Raw genomic sequence first — 16,945 nt, 5'->3', positions numbered from 1 at the left:
TGAAAAGTGCCTGCAGTTCATGTAAGAGGCAAATGCCATTGGCATATTCCAAACCTGACCTGACATTTGGTTCCTGTTTCTCTCCCCGCCCACCACATGCAGGGAGTGAGTTCTCCGGGAGCCCCTACAGCCACCCTCAGTATCCCTCGTACAACGACTCCTGGAGGTTCCCCAACCCGGGGCTGCTTGGTGAGTACTGGTGGAGGCCCTGTGGGGCTCCTGGGCCATCAGCTGCCCCAGTAGAATCCCTCTTTGGGCCGGGTCCTGTGACAGCCTGAGGTCTGGGCCCTGAGTGGGGGTGGGTAGCTTGCCTCATATATTTGCCATCTGAGAGTTGTGATGGGAGCTTTGGACAGTAAACACCACTCCAGCCCTGCTCATGCCCTCCTCCCTTCCCCAGAGGTTTTGGTGGATAAGGCAAAACGGCAGAGAAGGAAAACAGAGAAAAAGAGGCATTGAAGGGATGGTAAGAATGTAGAAAATGTGCTTGCCTGAGAGTAACATATTTCTTAAGGATCATTGAATATTCCAGGGAGAAATCCCTGAGAGGCAGTAAGGAGGCCAACCTGAATTGATTGGTAGTGGTTACCTGTCTTGATCAGAACTCAGAGGCTTAGTGATTGATTAGTGATGTCTGCCATGGACATCAACAGAGCCAGCTCCTTTTGGAAATTGATTGCAAGCGGCTAAAGGCCTTCCAAGTCAAGCCATTCCAAGCTCAGCTGGCACCCAACCTCTCCCCAGGCCTCAGGCTGGCAGATGATCCATTGCTGGGGCCAGCCTGATCTGTGTACATCATCAAAGATATTTGGGCCACTCTGAAGACCAAGTAGGGCTAACTCAGCCCTCAAAAGGCCAAGGAGAGCCTTTTGTTGTGTTGAAATGAACTTACATGAAACCAGCTGGTGAGCAATAATGGGAGCTGAAGGTTCTAGAGCATGAAGCAGGGGCCCAGGCTCACAGATGTCACTTACCACCTGGGGGCAGAGCTAGCCAATGAGCTTGCAGTCAGCAACATGGATCCTGCCCCAGCAGTCAGCTGAGGAATTCTTACACAGGTCAGGACAAGTCTCAGAGACCACCCAGGTTTGTCCAGCTTAACTAGAGCAGCCTAAGTATAATAATAATAATAATAATAATAATAATAATAATAATAATATATTAATTCCTAGATCCTGAATTACTTTAGGACTGGGAAACAGACCTCATCAGAAAAGCAAGAACCTGGTCCCTTCAGACTCAAGTTGCCAGGTCATGGGTCTGTGAAGGAGGCCATGTGGTCACCACTGTGATTAGGTGACTAGGGCAGACATGTGACATAGACACCATCCCTTCCTGGCTAGACTCTTCCATGCACTTGGACCTTGGGCTGCCTCAAGCTGCCCAGAGCACTATGATGTGTCATGTAAGACTAGTGGGTGCAGTAAAGAACAATGCCAGGTAGTACTCCAGGTCCCTATGCCTGCAGATTTCATTTTATAGAAGACTAGAATATTACCTTTTATGGGGCTGGTCTGGAGGGGCTGATCTGTGGACTGATGTCTCAGACTTCTTTTTTGGTTTTGGTAAAAATTAATTCTAAGTATTGAACCATGTCTCTCCACTTACCTAATGCTTTTCCTTAAATAACCCCCCTGAGAGGCCTGGATCTCTGAGTTGGCCCAGCTGTCATTCTTGGGAGGCAACGGTTAACCATGGTCTCCCTGAACCAGCATCTTTCAGAGAGGTAGGGGCAGAGGAATGGGTCTGGAACCCAAGCAGATGGCAAGGGGAGGTGGAAAATGGTGGCATTTGAGGCCTTTACTGCTCACACTGGAGTGAAGGCCAGCTCACATCCCCAGGTGTGAGGCATGGGCTGTGTGCCTCATAGGAGAAAGATGTGGACTCTGTCTCAGGGAGCCTCCACGCTGGAGGTGAGGGAGTCTCGGGTGAGGGTGTCTGTGCCGGGAGGTGCTCAGTGCCTTGAGAGGGGCTAGAGCCAACATAGAGAAGAGGAGAAAGTCCCCAAACCCTGTCCATCTAAATGACTACCTGCTAATTGTGTGGATACTGGGCAAAACTTGTCATGTGGGTCACCTTATTTTTTATCATTTCAACAGCCCAAGAGAGCACATGCTATTATCTATATTATACAGATGAAAACAGTGAGACTCGGAAAGGACATTAACTTACCTGAGGTCACACAGCAGGAGATTGCAGAATGAGGACTCAAACTCAGGTTATCCTAATCCCAGAGCCTATATTCATAACCAGTATACGATGTGGTACTCTTCTCCCTGGCCAACTAAGTCTGAATAGTACTACAGCCAGGAAAAGAGGCTTCATCCCTCTGTAAGAAGCCTAGAGGATCCTGAATACTCAGACCGTATATGTAATGAGAACAGCTCTGATCAATTTTTGAAAGCCAGATTATTGTATTTATCTGTCAGACTTGCAGTTGCAAACAACAGAATCCACTCTAGCTGGTTTAAGCAGAAAACCAATTTATTAAGGAATATTGCAGGCTTCCAGCATCTCCTGGAGGACCAAAGAGACAGGTGTGAGACACACAGCCGGGAACAACACCCAGCCACACCACCAGGGCTGCTCTAGGCCTCCTGCTGTTGCCAGTTGGCTCTATGCTCTATGCTGCTGCTCCAGCGAGGGTGCATGAGAGCTCTCCGCTGCCACCACCCAGAGCTGGATGCCTCTGCCATCCACTCAGCAGATGGAGGCTCTCAGCCCACCCACTTCCTCATGTTGCTTTCTTCACAAAGTCATATGCAAGAGACTCTAATTGGCAGAGCCCAGGTGACACACCTGTGCCCTAACTGCAGGCGGAGCTGGGAGAATTAATTCGTTCAAAGAGGCAGGCCTCATACACAGAAAATCTTGCAAACACAGGAAAAGTTTAAACCATGTTGGGCAGTTACAAACATGAGAAGTGGCCCCTGCACTTCCCAGTTCTGTAACCTGGGGAATCATAGTCAGGTCATCCACCAATCTGGGCCTCAGTTGCCTCAGGTGTGAAATGAGGATAATTGCCACTGGCAGCTTCGTTCAAGCAGGAGCTGAATATGATGCTCTCTTGAGGCCCACAGTCCCGAATAAGCAGTGATCCCACTTTCCTGAAGATGAGTGAGCTGCCAGGCTCACTCTACCATAGTCTTGCAAATAAGTTCCAGGTCCATTCACGTCTACCAGACTGCCCTTTATCCAGAGCATTTTCGGGGCTTTAGCTGAAAGAATCCCACTGAACCAGAGATGTAGACTGATTATTTCTGGGGAAGGTACCAGGGGTGTGGAGACCCGCTGTGAGACTGCTTGGTGCTCCCGCTAGATCAGTCGGAGCTTTGGAAACAGGTGAGACCCTCCATGCATGGAGCCCCTCCATGTGCTCCCGCCCCCACATGCATACTGCCCACACCTCGGCCAGCCTAGTCGAAGCCCCCTTCACAGCAACACCACCAACGCGAGGATGGGAAGCACTTCTAGGGAAGCTGCACACTGACTTCTCGGGAGGACTCCCCTCCCGGCCGTGCCTCCTGTGCTGGGGCTGCCTGCAGGTAACCCACAGGCCCAGCCAGGCCGGGAGGGCGCAGAGGCAGGGGGTGGGGAAGAAAGCAGTGGCCACTCAGGATTAGAATGGGTATGCCTGTGGGTTAGGCAGTGAGCAGGAGCCTGGAATGACTGTGTCAGAAAGCAAATTGACAACACTGTGAATTAGAGAGGGAAAATGACAGAAGAAATGGACAGGTTTATTCTAGATGGAGGTCGAATGGGCATCAGAAAGAGCACTTTGTAAGGCGATGTCTTCATTTCTCATGGTAAATGCATTTTTGACTTTGCAGGACGGGCTGGCAAGAGATTAGGCTTTGGAAAGGGAGTGAGTCAGAGCTGGGGGTGAGAAGTGGCCAGTGGGGAACTCAGAGGGCTGAGCCAGGAGCTGCCAAGGAGCCTCACTTCCATTTGCGGCCCCTTGAGGCCCCTTTGTGAGGGCAGCCCCTGTGGTTTTCCCACTCCTGTGCCATGCCAGGCCTGCAGGGATGTCCCCACTGAAGACACACACACACACAAACACACGTGCACGCACACACATTCTCTCCTGGTCTCATCTGAGGGCAGGATGCAGGGCTGGCACTGCAGATTCTCTGTGGGTGACTGTCCTAATGCTGTCCCCATCCAGGGGAGAGAGTGGAGGAGGCTGGCTGACAGGTGTTTCTGAGTCAGGGCTCTAACTTGGAAGGTGACAGAGGCGGTAGCAGAAAAAGCCATCACTGTGAACACCTAGGCATGGAATTGGTGTCTTCTGGAATAGCACGGCAAGACATTTCCTGCTCCTCCTCTGTTGTTATTGTTGCCTGAGCCATCCTGCCTTCTCGGGAGAAAACAAAGGGAGGAAGTAGTATGTCTGTTCATTGAGACTGGGTTTCGAGGGCCGGTGGCACATGCTAAAGTGCCTCCCCTGTCCTGCCCTCTTGAATACATACCAGCTATATCATCTTGGGGAAGCTACGTACCTCAGCTTCCTCATCTGCTACATGGGGACAATACTAGTTCCTGCCTGATGGAATTGTTTTAGAAGTTGAAAGAATGATTGGCTATAAGTGGCTTAGAAAAATATCTACTTCCAAAGTACTTTCACATCTTTATCTCATGGTGCCCTCTCAATAGCCCCATTGTGACCCCCTTTTATAGATGAGAAAACTGAGACCCAAGGGATCACTCAACCAAGAGTGATAGAGTCCAGGCCTTGGCGCTCAGTTATGGTATCCGGGAGAATCACCAGGATTGGTCTGAATTTGGCTGGGACTTCAGAATAAACCTGAGTCTGTTCCCCTGGGAAATTAAGCAGCTCACTATTCCCACCTCAAGAGATGCATAGTCTCCATTGCTACCAAGACCCCTATACTGTCCCCTTGGGTAGACAGGGCCCTGCAGCATTGGGTAGACAGGCTGTGAACTGCACTGTGGTGGGAAGAGTCCTGAATGCAGGCCAGGCTCTGGCGCTCAGAGGCCCCGTGGCTTTGGGCACATGGTTTTGGTCTGTTGAGCCTAGTTTCCTCACCTGTAAGATGAGGCAGTGGTGGCCTCGCATCTCTAACCTGCATGATTCTGAGAACCCACTGGTCTCCCAGCACCGCCCCCAGACCCTTTTACTACTGGGGAGGAGTTTGGGCCCAGTGTAGGCCTCCTGGAGGCCTCATCCAAAGCAGGTAGTCCCAGGATGAAGCCTTGAGACAGTGGGAGGAACCCAGTTTGGCCCTCACACTGGCTCTGTCTGGAGGTCACAGGCAGCAGGGCTGCACTTCACCCTTCTCCCAGGGACTCACGTACCTCAGGCGCCCCATGTCTCTATCTTCCTGCCCTCCAAACCCAGCCCAACCCCCATCCTCCAGAAAACCTGACTCTTTCTCAGAGCTCTCATCCCCCTGCTGACTGGACATTGGTCTGTGATGTTTGTGCATCATTGCCCCTTGCGGTCTCCAGTAGAGCCAGCAAATAAATGAGTGAGTGGGCAGAGGGCTCTGCTACTGTGTGTTTACTCAGCGCTGTTGTTCATTTACTCATCAAGCCTGGCTGTGGGCACCTGGCATGTGCCCGGCTGCAGACTGGGGCCTGAGGACCTATGGCAAGAAGAGCAGAGCCCAGCCCCTGCCCTTGTGGGGCTCTCTGTCCATAGAAGGGGGAAGAAGCAGTAAAAGAGGTGATTGGAGCAAGGGTCCAGGCCACAAAGGAGCATGTGCTCAGGGCAGGGGGCTTCAGGCAGCAGAGCGCAGAAGAAGGCACAGAGGCAGGACAGCAGGATGAAGTGGCCTACCTCACCTGCCCAGGAGGTGCAAAGGAGACAACACATGTGAAAGGCATAGCAGTGTGGGGCAAAAGAAATGTTTATCCAGAGGTAGTTGCTATTAGCACTAGGGTGCATTTGAGACACCTGCAGAGTTTGATTTCACTGGAATGTGGGATGCGAGTCGTATGGGGTAGGAGGCGATGGTTGTGGGAGGTACGTCCAGGGAGGTCAGCAGAGCTAGGTCACAAAGTATCCACAGGGTGGACTAAGAAGTGATGGCTTTTCATCCTCAAGTTGGCAAACTTGTTCTGTCAAGGGCTAGATAGTAAATATTTTAGGTTTGCAGGCCATGTGGCCTCAGTTGCAGTATTCAGCTCTGCTATAGTAGCATAAAAGCATCCACAGACAACACAGAAACAAACAGGCAAGGCTGAGTTCCAGTGAAACATTATTTACTAAAATAGGCAGCAGGGAGGATTTGACCTGAAGGCCCCAGTCCGCCCACCCCAGCTCTGGGTGGTGAGGGGGCCTGGAAATCTTGTTGGCAGGAAGCAACCCTGATTAGGTTTGCAACTGGGGGCACAGACTGGGGCAGAAATCTTGGTGGCCTGGGAGGAAGGGGAGAGGGTGGGGGCCACCAGTGGAAAGGGGACCCCAGGTATGGGATTATGGGCACAGGGTCACCCCGGAACCTCTGTGTCCTCTTCTGTCTCTCCCAGGCTCCCCGTACTATTACAGCGCCGCAGCCCGAGGAGCTGCCCCGCCAGCAGCCGCCACTGCCTACGACCGGCACTGACCCTCGGAGCCAGGCGGGCGCCAAGCACTTATCACACATATCACTGAGGGCGGTAGCCTCTCGGCCCCTCCGAAGATGGCCAGAGGGGCCCAGCGAGACCATCCTCCAGCAATCCCCACTCGCCTGAAACTCCCTCCCAACCTTTTCTTGCCAAGGACTCTGGGGCTCTATGGTAAGGCTGTTAGACTTCTAGACACGCGTGTGTTTCTAAGAGTCAATCAGCGAGCTGCTCCCAACAGCAACTGGGTCTCTGCAAAGCAACGGACTATTCTGCAGACAACTGTAGCCCCAGCCTAGCCTGCCAGTCCCCAGCTGTCTGACCATCCACCTGTCTTCCTGCCCCAGGCCTGGGAAGGAGAGCTTGCTTTTGTCACTTCAACAGCACCCATGTAAATACCTTCTTGCTTTTTTGTGGGCCTGAGGGTCCAACTGAGGCAGACCGCCTCCCCATTATGCATCCAGTACTCCCGATGTGTCACAGGACATCTTAGACCTGTGTGCAGAGCATTCCCTCTGTCCTGGCTGCCCCCCACAGGTGGGCTTGTAGTTGTCCTTGAGACTAAGGATGCCCACCTCAGGGCCCAGCCTCCTGCTCATTGCTACTTCTTCAACGTCTGGACTAGGAGTCTTGTTGGACTGGTTATGCTTCACGCTTCCCCCCTGAGACCCTTCCTCAGGAGAAACACACTGGAGAGTTGCCCTGGCTTCCTGACTCCCATTTTTCCTGGGCCCAGTGCAGTGTGAGCAGCTCTTCTTCCATAGCAAAGGACTCAGAGAACAAAGAACTGTCTGGGAGATTCCTCAGCTACTTTTCTAAAGTAAGATGCTGTCCAAGGTGCTGACCGCATTGTGGACTCAGTGCTGCGGCTGGGCAGGACCCAGAAGACCATAGTCCAAGGCGAGGACTCCCAAGCCCCTGGAACCACTGAACTGAACTGGGATGTGTTTCTGAGGTGTTCCCAGGCTCATATCACATTGGACACCCACCATGGACATTTCTTCCACCCTCCAGGATGCTAGAGAGTGGATTCTGGGCAAGCCTGTCCCTGCCATGTAGACAATAATTCACAAAAAGGAAGTTCTTGCACCAAGGACTACAAACCCCTACAGCAGTCAGCCAGAACTTCCTGATCAGCCTCTCCCAATTCCTGTGGAGCCCAGTGTGCAGTTGGGACTAGAGGTGCTGGGGTGGGAGCAGATGCCTAACTGCACAGTGGGTATATACCTATTGATGCAGGGGGTTGTGATGGTCAGCACCATGGCCAAGGGCCCCTGGAGCCTGGAGTGGGAGTTTGGAGAACTCACTGTAGGCTGGAGTGGTCAGAAAAAACTACCTGGGAGAATGTGGGGGACAGAGGAAGGCCTTCTGGGAGAGTGAGGAACTGGTGTGTGAACTAGGAGTGATTTTGAAATAGGGGTTCCAGGGGCCACTATCTCTTTGCCTGGGACCTCAATTCCTTCAATAATCTCTCTTGCCAGCTCCAAGCAGCCAGGTGGAGGTCTGTCCAAATCTGGGCTGAATTACAGTGATGACAATGGACTTTGCCATCTCATGTGACAGGATACCCAATGTCTACATGTCACCAAGTTGGCAAAGAGCTGGGGCAGAGCAGAGCCTGCACTTGAGGCTATTGGCCCTGAGAGGTCTTATCCTGGCCACACCATTTCCTTGCTGTAGGACCTCAGACAAGACCCTCACCTCTCTGAGTCTCCACTGCTTTGGTACAGCAGGGTCACCTGCAGGGCCATCCTATAGTTCTCTCCTCAGCTTCCTCTTTCCCCAGATGCTGGGGCTGTGACTGGGTCATCTGGGGCAAGTCCTCTACTTATAAGCAAGCGTAAGAGTTGGGCATCTGAGTCCTGCTAATATTTGGACCAAATGGGAAATAAGAACACCCAAAGAGATGAGAATCAGCCTTGAGGAAGATCTAGCCCAGCTCCCCTCAGGGGAAACTGAGGCCCAGTTTGGGGAAGCCCAGTATGATGCAGGGAAATAGAACAGATATCCTCTGGCCACTATCAAGTGTTTTCTCCCCAACATCCTACAAGGTGGTGGAAGAGAAGAGGAAACAAGCTTACCAAGGTGGAGGCCACAGGCAGTGACTGGCAGAGGTAGGGCTGGGATTCAACCCCCCAACCCCTGGCACAAGGTGATCATCCTTCCATCCCTGGGGAGGGAAGTTGACAGTGAGGGCAGTGGGAGATCGTTCTGGGCCCACTGCCACAGATAGAGTGTTCTGGGCTGTTAGAACTGCCAAGAAAGCCCAGGCACCCAGGGCAGAGGTGGAGCCAGTGGGCTCACCATAGGCACACCCACCTCCTTGGAACCTGCTGGGCAAAGAAGAGAGGCAGCTGGGGGCAGAGCCCACCTTCAGGAACAGGATGAACCAGCTCCAGCCTCCACCTGCCAGGCAAGGTAGGAGAAGGAATGTCATCTGGCCTCTCCTTTCCTCCTTCCCTCCCTCCTTCCCTTCCACAGGAAATGGTTGGCTCAGGAGTCTGAAGCACAGGCTCTTGGCCTCTTGCACCCACATCTTTGGTCTTCATCCCTCCTTGTGGTCTCAGGATATTGGGAGGTCAGCCTTTCCTGAACCAACTGCCTAAAGCACACACTGTCCTTCCTCATCAAAGCCCAGCCGGCTCCATTCTGTTCCTTCTCTTGCCCTGTGATGAGGTCCCCCCATACCTCTCCTCTCTCCCCCGAGGCTCTGCTGGTCTTCAGATTGTATTTGTATTTATTAGACAACCACTTGATTCCTGGGCTGCCAGGAAGAAGCACAAGAGCACATGGATGTACACGCATGTTCTCACACATGTACCTGCTCTCTCCAGCTCAGGGTACACACACTGCCCAGTGGAACGCCTGGGAGCTTGGAGAGAAAGGTTCCAAAGGACACAAGCCGTTGAGTAAATGCCAGAGAATTCTGAATGGAAAACACAAGGCCAGAGCTCTCACGAACATTGTGGCTGGAGGCCTGGGGCACTCCTCCATGGGCTTTCAGCCCTATGTTCCAGCTCTGAATTTTGGAAAGGACCTTGTGGATTTTATGAAAAAGCTTCATATCATTAGTCTAGCTCCAGCCTTGAAAAATCTGATGACATATCAAATCCAATCTCCCTTTTCCAAGGCGCCTTAGGTAGGGTTAGCCCTTTCATAACTCACATTTGTATGGTGCTTTGCAATCCTTGACCATTCCCTGGGGCAAAGACCACAATGCCTATTCTACAGATGGTAAAACTGAGATTTGGGGTTTGCATGGCAAGAGAGAGGTAAAGTGAATTCTCAGATCTCTGGGCCCCATTCTCTCTCCACAGAATTGTGCTCTTGTCATGAGAGCATGTGGCTTAGACAAATGCTTCAATCCCCTAGAAACCCCCTAGACCCACAAGGAGGAAAAAAAGAACAGGGACCCAGAGGCTGCCCTGACCAAATAGCCTGGGGCTTGGTGGCATTGCCAGTCTACCTTGATTCTCATTAACACCAAACCTGCAAAGTCTTTGCCCAGATGCATTCATATCAGTGCCTCTGAGGTTTTATCCACACTTCTTCCCTGCTGGGTCCTGAGCCTCCAAGGGGATCAGACCACACCATTAGCCCTGGCAGAGCCTAGACACGGGCCCGCCTCCAACTCCCAGGGTCTAAGATTCCAGGGTTATGAGATGTCCCCTCACTGGGGTTCAGACATCAGCCCTGTTTGTGACAACACGTAGGAGTCCCCCAGCAGGGCCCTCAGAGCAGCCACAGGCCTGGGAAACACAGATCGCAATCTCAAGGGCCCTGAACTGCTGCTTCCCAGGTTCAGACGGAGTAATCTTGTCGCTCAGGCCGGGCCAGAGGCAACCAGAGGGCTTGCCCCAACCAACAGCATTCAAATGTGAAAGCTTTTAAAATGCTCTTCCAGCCAAAAACCTACATTTGTGGGCCAGATTTGACCCACCAACCACTAGCACATAACTCCCAACTTTTGTCCAGTGCTCCCTTTCTCCTTCACTTGCTCTTCATTGAAGATCTGGGGGAGATGGGAACCCAGAGAGGGATGGGCTTCAGGTTTTAGGCAGTCACTGTCAGGGACAAGCATCCCCAGTCCTTACCCCCTCCCTCCTCACCCCGGGCTCTTGCAGACCATTTGGGCTTTGAAGTGGATGGGATAGAACAGTTTGGGGGTGGTGGGGGTGGAGGGACTATTGGCTTCGAGAGGAGGTCAGTGCCTTGCCGCTGGGGTCTTTCATATGTGTGGGAAAGTGCCCCAGATGTGGCCACAGGGCACTGAAGGTTGAAATCCCTTTATGAGAAGTCGTATCCCAGAGCAATTGCCCTGCCTTTGGCAGCCTCTGGCACCAGCTACCCCTCTTCTGGATGACATTTCAGCTAGAATTTAGCTCCAAGCCATGGGGAGCAAATCTCAAAAATAAACCAAGCACTCCTGACAAATACTTAGAAACAAGATATGTCTGAGACACAGCTGCCCGGAGGGTAGAGACAAATCCAGGCCCCTGGAGAAGCCAGGTCCAGGCTGAAGTGGGTGGATCCCTCAGCACTCTGGGCAACACCAGCTCCCGGGTGGCCCCAGCTAAGAAGCTGGCTTTGCAACCATGGCCTTGTCACCCATCTAGGGGCCTGCCTCTGATGGTTTCCAGGCACGCACGTCAGTGCTCCCGGAGAATTTATTCCTTTAGTTCTTTTGGCCTCGGAGAGGTCCAAGGCAAGTGCATTTCTTAAAAGGTAACAAAACATTATCGGAAAGTTGGACAGTCAGGCCATGACTCCTAGCCGGCAGTCTGCCCCACCTCCCAGCAGCCCCTTCAGCCCCTGGCCCTCTGACGACCCCTTACCTCAGGATTCCCTCTTGCATATTCATGGCGGAGCCACAGTGTTGATCCGAACTTCCCCAATGTCAGCTCGTGGCTGCGCCTCCAGAGTGGCGGCCAGGTCCCCAGGGGCTGCTGCGGAGGGCTGGAAGTGAGTCCCTGGCCTGCTTCTCGACGTGGGCGGCTTGCTAGGAGCAGCCAGGCACCAGACTTTCTTTCATTCACTGTGATTTCTCGACACTGGGGTTCCGTTCCCGGACCCCCCCACCCACCACCCACCCCAGGATCCAAGGAGACCTCAGGATCTTGTCCCTGCCGATCTAAGCTGCAGTGCATGTATTTCCAGGGGTCCATTTAGTCCATGGCTGAGTTGGGGGTAAATGTAACCACCACGCAGTAAGTCTAGATAGTCTCCTTCCAACATCTTAGACCCCAAAGCAGCACAAGGAGAAAACGCAGCTGTTTATCTATTTATGGAGGAAATCTTAATGAATTCTAAAATGGAGTTGGTCTCAGGTAGCGTACTTGGCCTGTGAGTGGGACAAGGCGGGTAGGAATCCCACCTGATTTCAGCTCTAGACAGCTCTGAGCATGGCTGGGGAAGGGAGCATGTGAAACAGCAGGGGGCGGGGCAGATCGGAGTTAGTGCCCCCTTGCCTGATCTAAGGCCTGCCTGGAGGAGGTCAAGCTGAGCACCCGCCCCAAGATCGGGCCCACCCAGTCCTGCAACTATGGCCACCAGGCCACCCTCATCCCCAAAATCACCACGCATAAGGCCAAGTCCCTCATCATCTCTAAAGGCACCATTAAGAACAAGTGATTTTGGATGATGGATTTTTGATTTACAAACGGTGCATTTCCCTTGGAGTGGAACAGAAAGGAAACCACTTAATGGCTCCCTTATTTTCAAGCATGAATACATTTTAATGAAACTATTTTATTGTATTTGAGGAAATGGAGAGTTGAACATTCCAACCAATCGATAGCCAATTAATTGCTATAAAGCTAAAAATAAATAAGTCTTGAGTCTTTTTGAAATGCCCCTGCAGAACTCCGAGCCTCCGGATCAGGCCTTGCCCTCCATATGTGCGCCTGTGTGTACATGCATTCCCACATGCGCACCCCTGCACCTCAGACATACTTGAAACTCAGAGATCGTGCTGAGTCTCCTCATGCCAATTCTTGCCTGCTCTCCTCGCCTCTGGTCAGAGATGGTGAGCAGACCTGGCAGCAGCCCATGATGGGGCTCAGGAAGAGGCAGGGCCATCCCTTGGCCCGGCACCACCAGCTCAGTGTGGGGGATACTGGGCAGTGAGGGCCCCCTCGTTGGCCCCCACTGCTGAGCCTCCAAGTCTGGGCCGAGGGTGGAAATTTGACTTGGGTTTTGCCCTGACTCTTGCTGGAAGATGCTGTCCTGGTTCTTCACCCTCTAGTGGCCTTTGGACATTGAGTATTTATAGAAATAAATGCAGATTACATTGCAAGTGGAACTCTTTGCCAGGAAGACACATGGATTTAGCTTCTCATTCTTTGAGACATTTGACTTTGTCTTAGGGACTGACCTTCCAGCATCAAAGAAATACATATCTACTGTATCCGCCAAAGTTTGTGATGCCTGCATAGACGCTTACTTGTAAAAAAAAAAAAAAAAAAAAAAAAGTACAAAAAAATGACAAAAAAAAACACAATTGAATTGCCTTTGAAAGTGGGAGATGATCTGTCTCCAACAGATTGAAAAAAAAATGCTTCTTAAAAATGTGTATGTTTTGTATTCTTTTTTTCTAGTAGAAAATAACTGACTTGAAATATTGGTGGGTTTTTTTCTTAGTGACGTGTGTTGCTTTTGTGTGTAATAATATTTGAATGTAATTACAGCAGTGCCAATTTGCCAAAGATGTCGGACATATTTTTCTTTTGTTGGGAGGAGGGCAGGGGCCGGGGGTGGGATCGGGAGAAAACAGGGGTGGGATTTTGGTTCAATTTTTTACCTTTTTTTCTCGTCAAACCTGAAATTTGTGGTTTTATTCTAAGTTAAATGGTTGACTGCAACACTTTTATTTTAGATTAGTTGGAGAAACTTGCAATAAGATTGGCGTAGTTTTAATATCTGTGTGTCTTTTCATGAGTGACTGTTACTTGTGAAGAATTGATTTTATGTAACCTTTATGTGAGATAATTATTTGTAAATATTTGCCATAATTTTATTGGTTCCTAAAATAAAAGTAATTTTTTAAGTTCAGAAAAAGAACTTGATTTCATTTGTTTTTACAACTTCATAGATGATTTTTGACAACTTTGGCAAAGCCACATGGGGCATGGGGAATTTTATTGGCTCTGCTGATGACGCTGGGTCCATGCAACTACAGCAGCGCGGTGTGGTATTGGACCATGGCCTGGGCAGAGCAGGAGGGGAGCCTGCTGGGCACCCTGGCAGCCTACTGGGCAGGGTGGAGCCCCACCCTGGATTGGACACCCAGCTGTGATAATAGTTGGAGAACCTTGGTGGGGACTGTGACTCAACTTCATTAGCTCCAAAATGGTCAGTAACATCCATCTCATTTACTCATTCAACAAACAGTGTTTGAGCATCTATTCTGTCCCCAGCCCTGGGGACACACAGCAGTGAACAGAGCTAACAAGGACCCCAGTTACATGAAACCCACAATCTAGTAGGTTCTTGGGAGGGTAACATTAACATGCTTTGGATGTGTGCTCAGTAATGTTGTATGTGTGCACACATGCTCTTAACCCGGGTCTTAAAACTGCCTGAAATAAAAAATGTCTGGGTATTACCCATACACCTGTAACATGCAGACAGCTTAGGAGCCCATCATACCAGGAGACCTTGTCTTGGCCTCCAAAGCCAGCCTCCGAGCCCAAGAATCCATGATCCTTCTGTGGAAGGCGCCCTGTCTCTACACCTTCAGAGCAAAGCATTTTGACTGCATGGGAGCCCAGGAGCGGCTTTTCATCAGGAGCAGTTGCAGACCCGAGCCCTGCCCCTGCTGGGCGGTGTCAGTCTGCAAGGGCAGGCAGGGACCGCTGCGCCCCTTGGCACAGTGTGTGCGACGCAGTAATTGCCAGAGATGGAGTGGGCGAGTGACCGCGTGGGGGCCGTGGGCTGCGACTCATTCATATTTAATAAAGCCGGCTGTGCAGCCTCCATTCGTTTTGGCAATGGATGGTGACGAAGGTGATTCCTGAGGGAGAGAGACATGCTGGGGCAGCGGAGCACTGGCCCAGCGCCTTTCTTCCCACCACTCACAGCTTAGGGGCAAGAGCTTCAAAGAGAAGTGGCAGCATTTGGAACTGAAAATTGGACCCTCTGATGAGGCAGAGTGGGCTCCGCTGTCCCTGATGCTACAGCCCTCGTTCCCAGCTCCCCTGGGACAGCGGCCTCAAGCCTGCCGTCCTCGGGTGGGGGGCACCAGTATCTGCAGTAGCCCGGGCATGTGCAGCCCCCACATGATGGCAGAATGGAGGCCATGGCAAGGCCTCCAGTGAGGACGGTAGAAGTATGCTCAAGCAGCGTCCAGCAGCACCTCTGACCTCAGCGACCACCACAAAGACGAGGATGGGGTGCCTGATGTCTGCCGTGAGACTCTAGCCTTAGGCCCATCTGTTACTCAAACTCCCAGTGGAGCCAGGCCCCATGCTAGGTGCTGCATCCAGCGGTGACCCAAGGAGGGATGCGGCTGCACCGAGGCTGTGGAAAAGGCAGAAGGATAAAGGTTCTGAAGAGCCTGCGCTGGGTCTCGGCTCCAGATCTTGGCGGTCAGTCTGCTGATGTAAGCAGTCTCTCAACTTCTAGGAACCTTGGTGTTTTCATCTGTACGATGGGTATAAACCTCAGAACATTCATTTCAGAGGTCTTGTGAGGAATACATGCATTGTGGGAAATTTTTTCCAAATGACCGATGTGAGTTTTGCCAAGATATTTTCTCAGCTGTTAAGAAGCCAAAATTTGGGGATCCCTGGGTGGCTCAGCGGTTTAGTGCCTGTCTTGGGCCCGGGGCATGATCCTGGAGTCCCAGGATCGAGTCCCGCATTGGGCTCCCCACGTGGAGCCTGCTTCTCCCTCTGCCTGTGTCTCTGCCTCTCTGTGTCTTTCACGAATAAATAAATAAAATCTTAAAAAAAAAAAAGCCAAAATTTTACATTCAAAGGTCAAACTCTAATTGAAATCTTCTCTGAGCCAGACTCAGTACTAAATGCAGGAGGAGGGTTTCTATAAACTGAATGTTTGTGTTCTGGTGAAATTCATATATTAAAACTTAATCCCCAGTGTGATGATATTGGTAGGAGAATACTTCGGGAAGTGATTGGGTCGTGAGGGTGGTGCCCTCATGAGTGGGATTAGTGCCCTTATAAAAGAGACCCTGGAGATTTCCCTCATCCCTTCCACCACATGAGGACATAGGAAACAAGCCTTTGCTAGATACCAAATCTGTCGAGGCCTTAATCTTGGACTCCCAGCCTCCAGAACTGTGAGAAATAAATGAGACAAAGCAATGAGACAAAGGTAAAATGCAGAAATGAACCATCAAGGAACCTACAAAGTCCCAGGAAGATCTTTACCTCACATCGTCACTCAAATAAGCCCCTGGTGGATTAAACAGTTATTTTTTTTTCTTTCAAGTGGGCTCTGTGCCCAACGTGGGGCTTGAACTCACAACCCTGAGATCAAGAGTCGCATGCTCTACCAACTGAGCCAGCCAGATCCTCCTAAACAGTTGCTTTTTAAATTTTTAAAATAAAACTAGTGGGGTTCACAGATGAATATATCTTGAACCTCCAAATGGAATGTGACTTTGTAAGCTTAAAAAGATGGAAAAACGTTCACAAATTGAACACCAATAAAAAATAAATTTATTTTTTAAAAAAGATGGAAAAACCTCAAAGGAAAAGATAGAATTTTGACTACTTATTTTTTTTAACTTTAAATGTACAATAAAAGGACAAGTAACTTGGAAAAATAAAACTATGAAACATGAAGAGATGCATTGCCCTTAATATACAAAAATTTCGTGTGCAATTATATGAAAAATACTACTATCCTCAGTAGCAAAATAGATAAAGAACATGCATAGACCACTCACACATGAAGACATGCAAAACAGGAGTACATGTGTAATCTGAGATTAAGAACAACACAAATCAGTTTCACAAAGATCTCTTTTTAAAATACCCAGTTCTGGTGAGGGTATGAGGAAATGGACACTGTTCTATGCTGCTGCTGGACTGTGTGACAATAGGAGGAGGGCCCAGGCTGGTGCTGGCCCCAGGGACGCCTGGAGGAGCAGGGACTCCGAAGGGGTGGTTCAGGGACCCTACACCCACGCCTGCCCATGCCAGGTCTACGGTTTTTCCACTAGGCTGGCTGCCTGCAGTCCCAAGATGACATCTACAGCCCAGGTCAAGTGGGGAACATGGTGTTTCAAGCCCAGCAGTGTCATCAGGAAGGGCACACAAGCAGCAGAGTTTCCCACATTATCTACAAACATGTGTAAATATCACGACGGCTCGTAATGTAACCAAGAAAATCACTTCCCATTGTTTCCCCTTCA

General features: G+C 50.7%; 1 protein-coding gene across 5 annotated transcripts in view; it reads left to right on the top strand.

The window, feature by feature from the left end:
• Nucleotides 1-13,594, top strand: part of PAX5 (paired box 5) — a 195,609-nt gene extending 182,015 nt beyond the window's left edge. For all 5 annotated transcript variants that reach the window (XM_025432587.3, XM_025432589.3, XM_025432592.3 and 2 more), the window contains 2 exons: nucleotides 103-189; nucleotides 6,493-13,594. In XM_025432587.3, the coding sequence (XP_025288372.1) occupies nucleotides 103-189; nucleotides 6,493-6,569 (164 nt within the window). In that variant the 3' untranslated portion in view covers nucleotides 6,570-13,594. The remainder of the gene's footprint in view (nucleotides 1-102; nucleotides 190-6,492) is intronic.
• The last annotated feature ends 3,351 nt before the right edge of the window (nucleotides 13,595-16,945 follow it).

The sequence above is a fragment of the Canis lupus genome, chromosome 11 (assembly GCF_003254725.2).
Source record: "Canis lupus dingo isolate Sandy chromosome 11, ASM325472v2, whole genome shotgun sequence".
NCBI lineage: Eukaryota > Metazoa > Chordata > Mammalia > Carnivora > Canidae > Canis > Canis lupus.
Note: the sequence above shows the minus strand (reverse complement) of the source record. Positions and strands in the feature narration are given on the sequence as shown.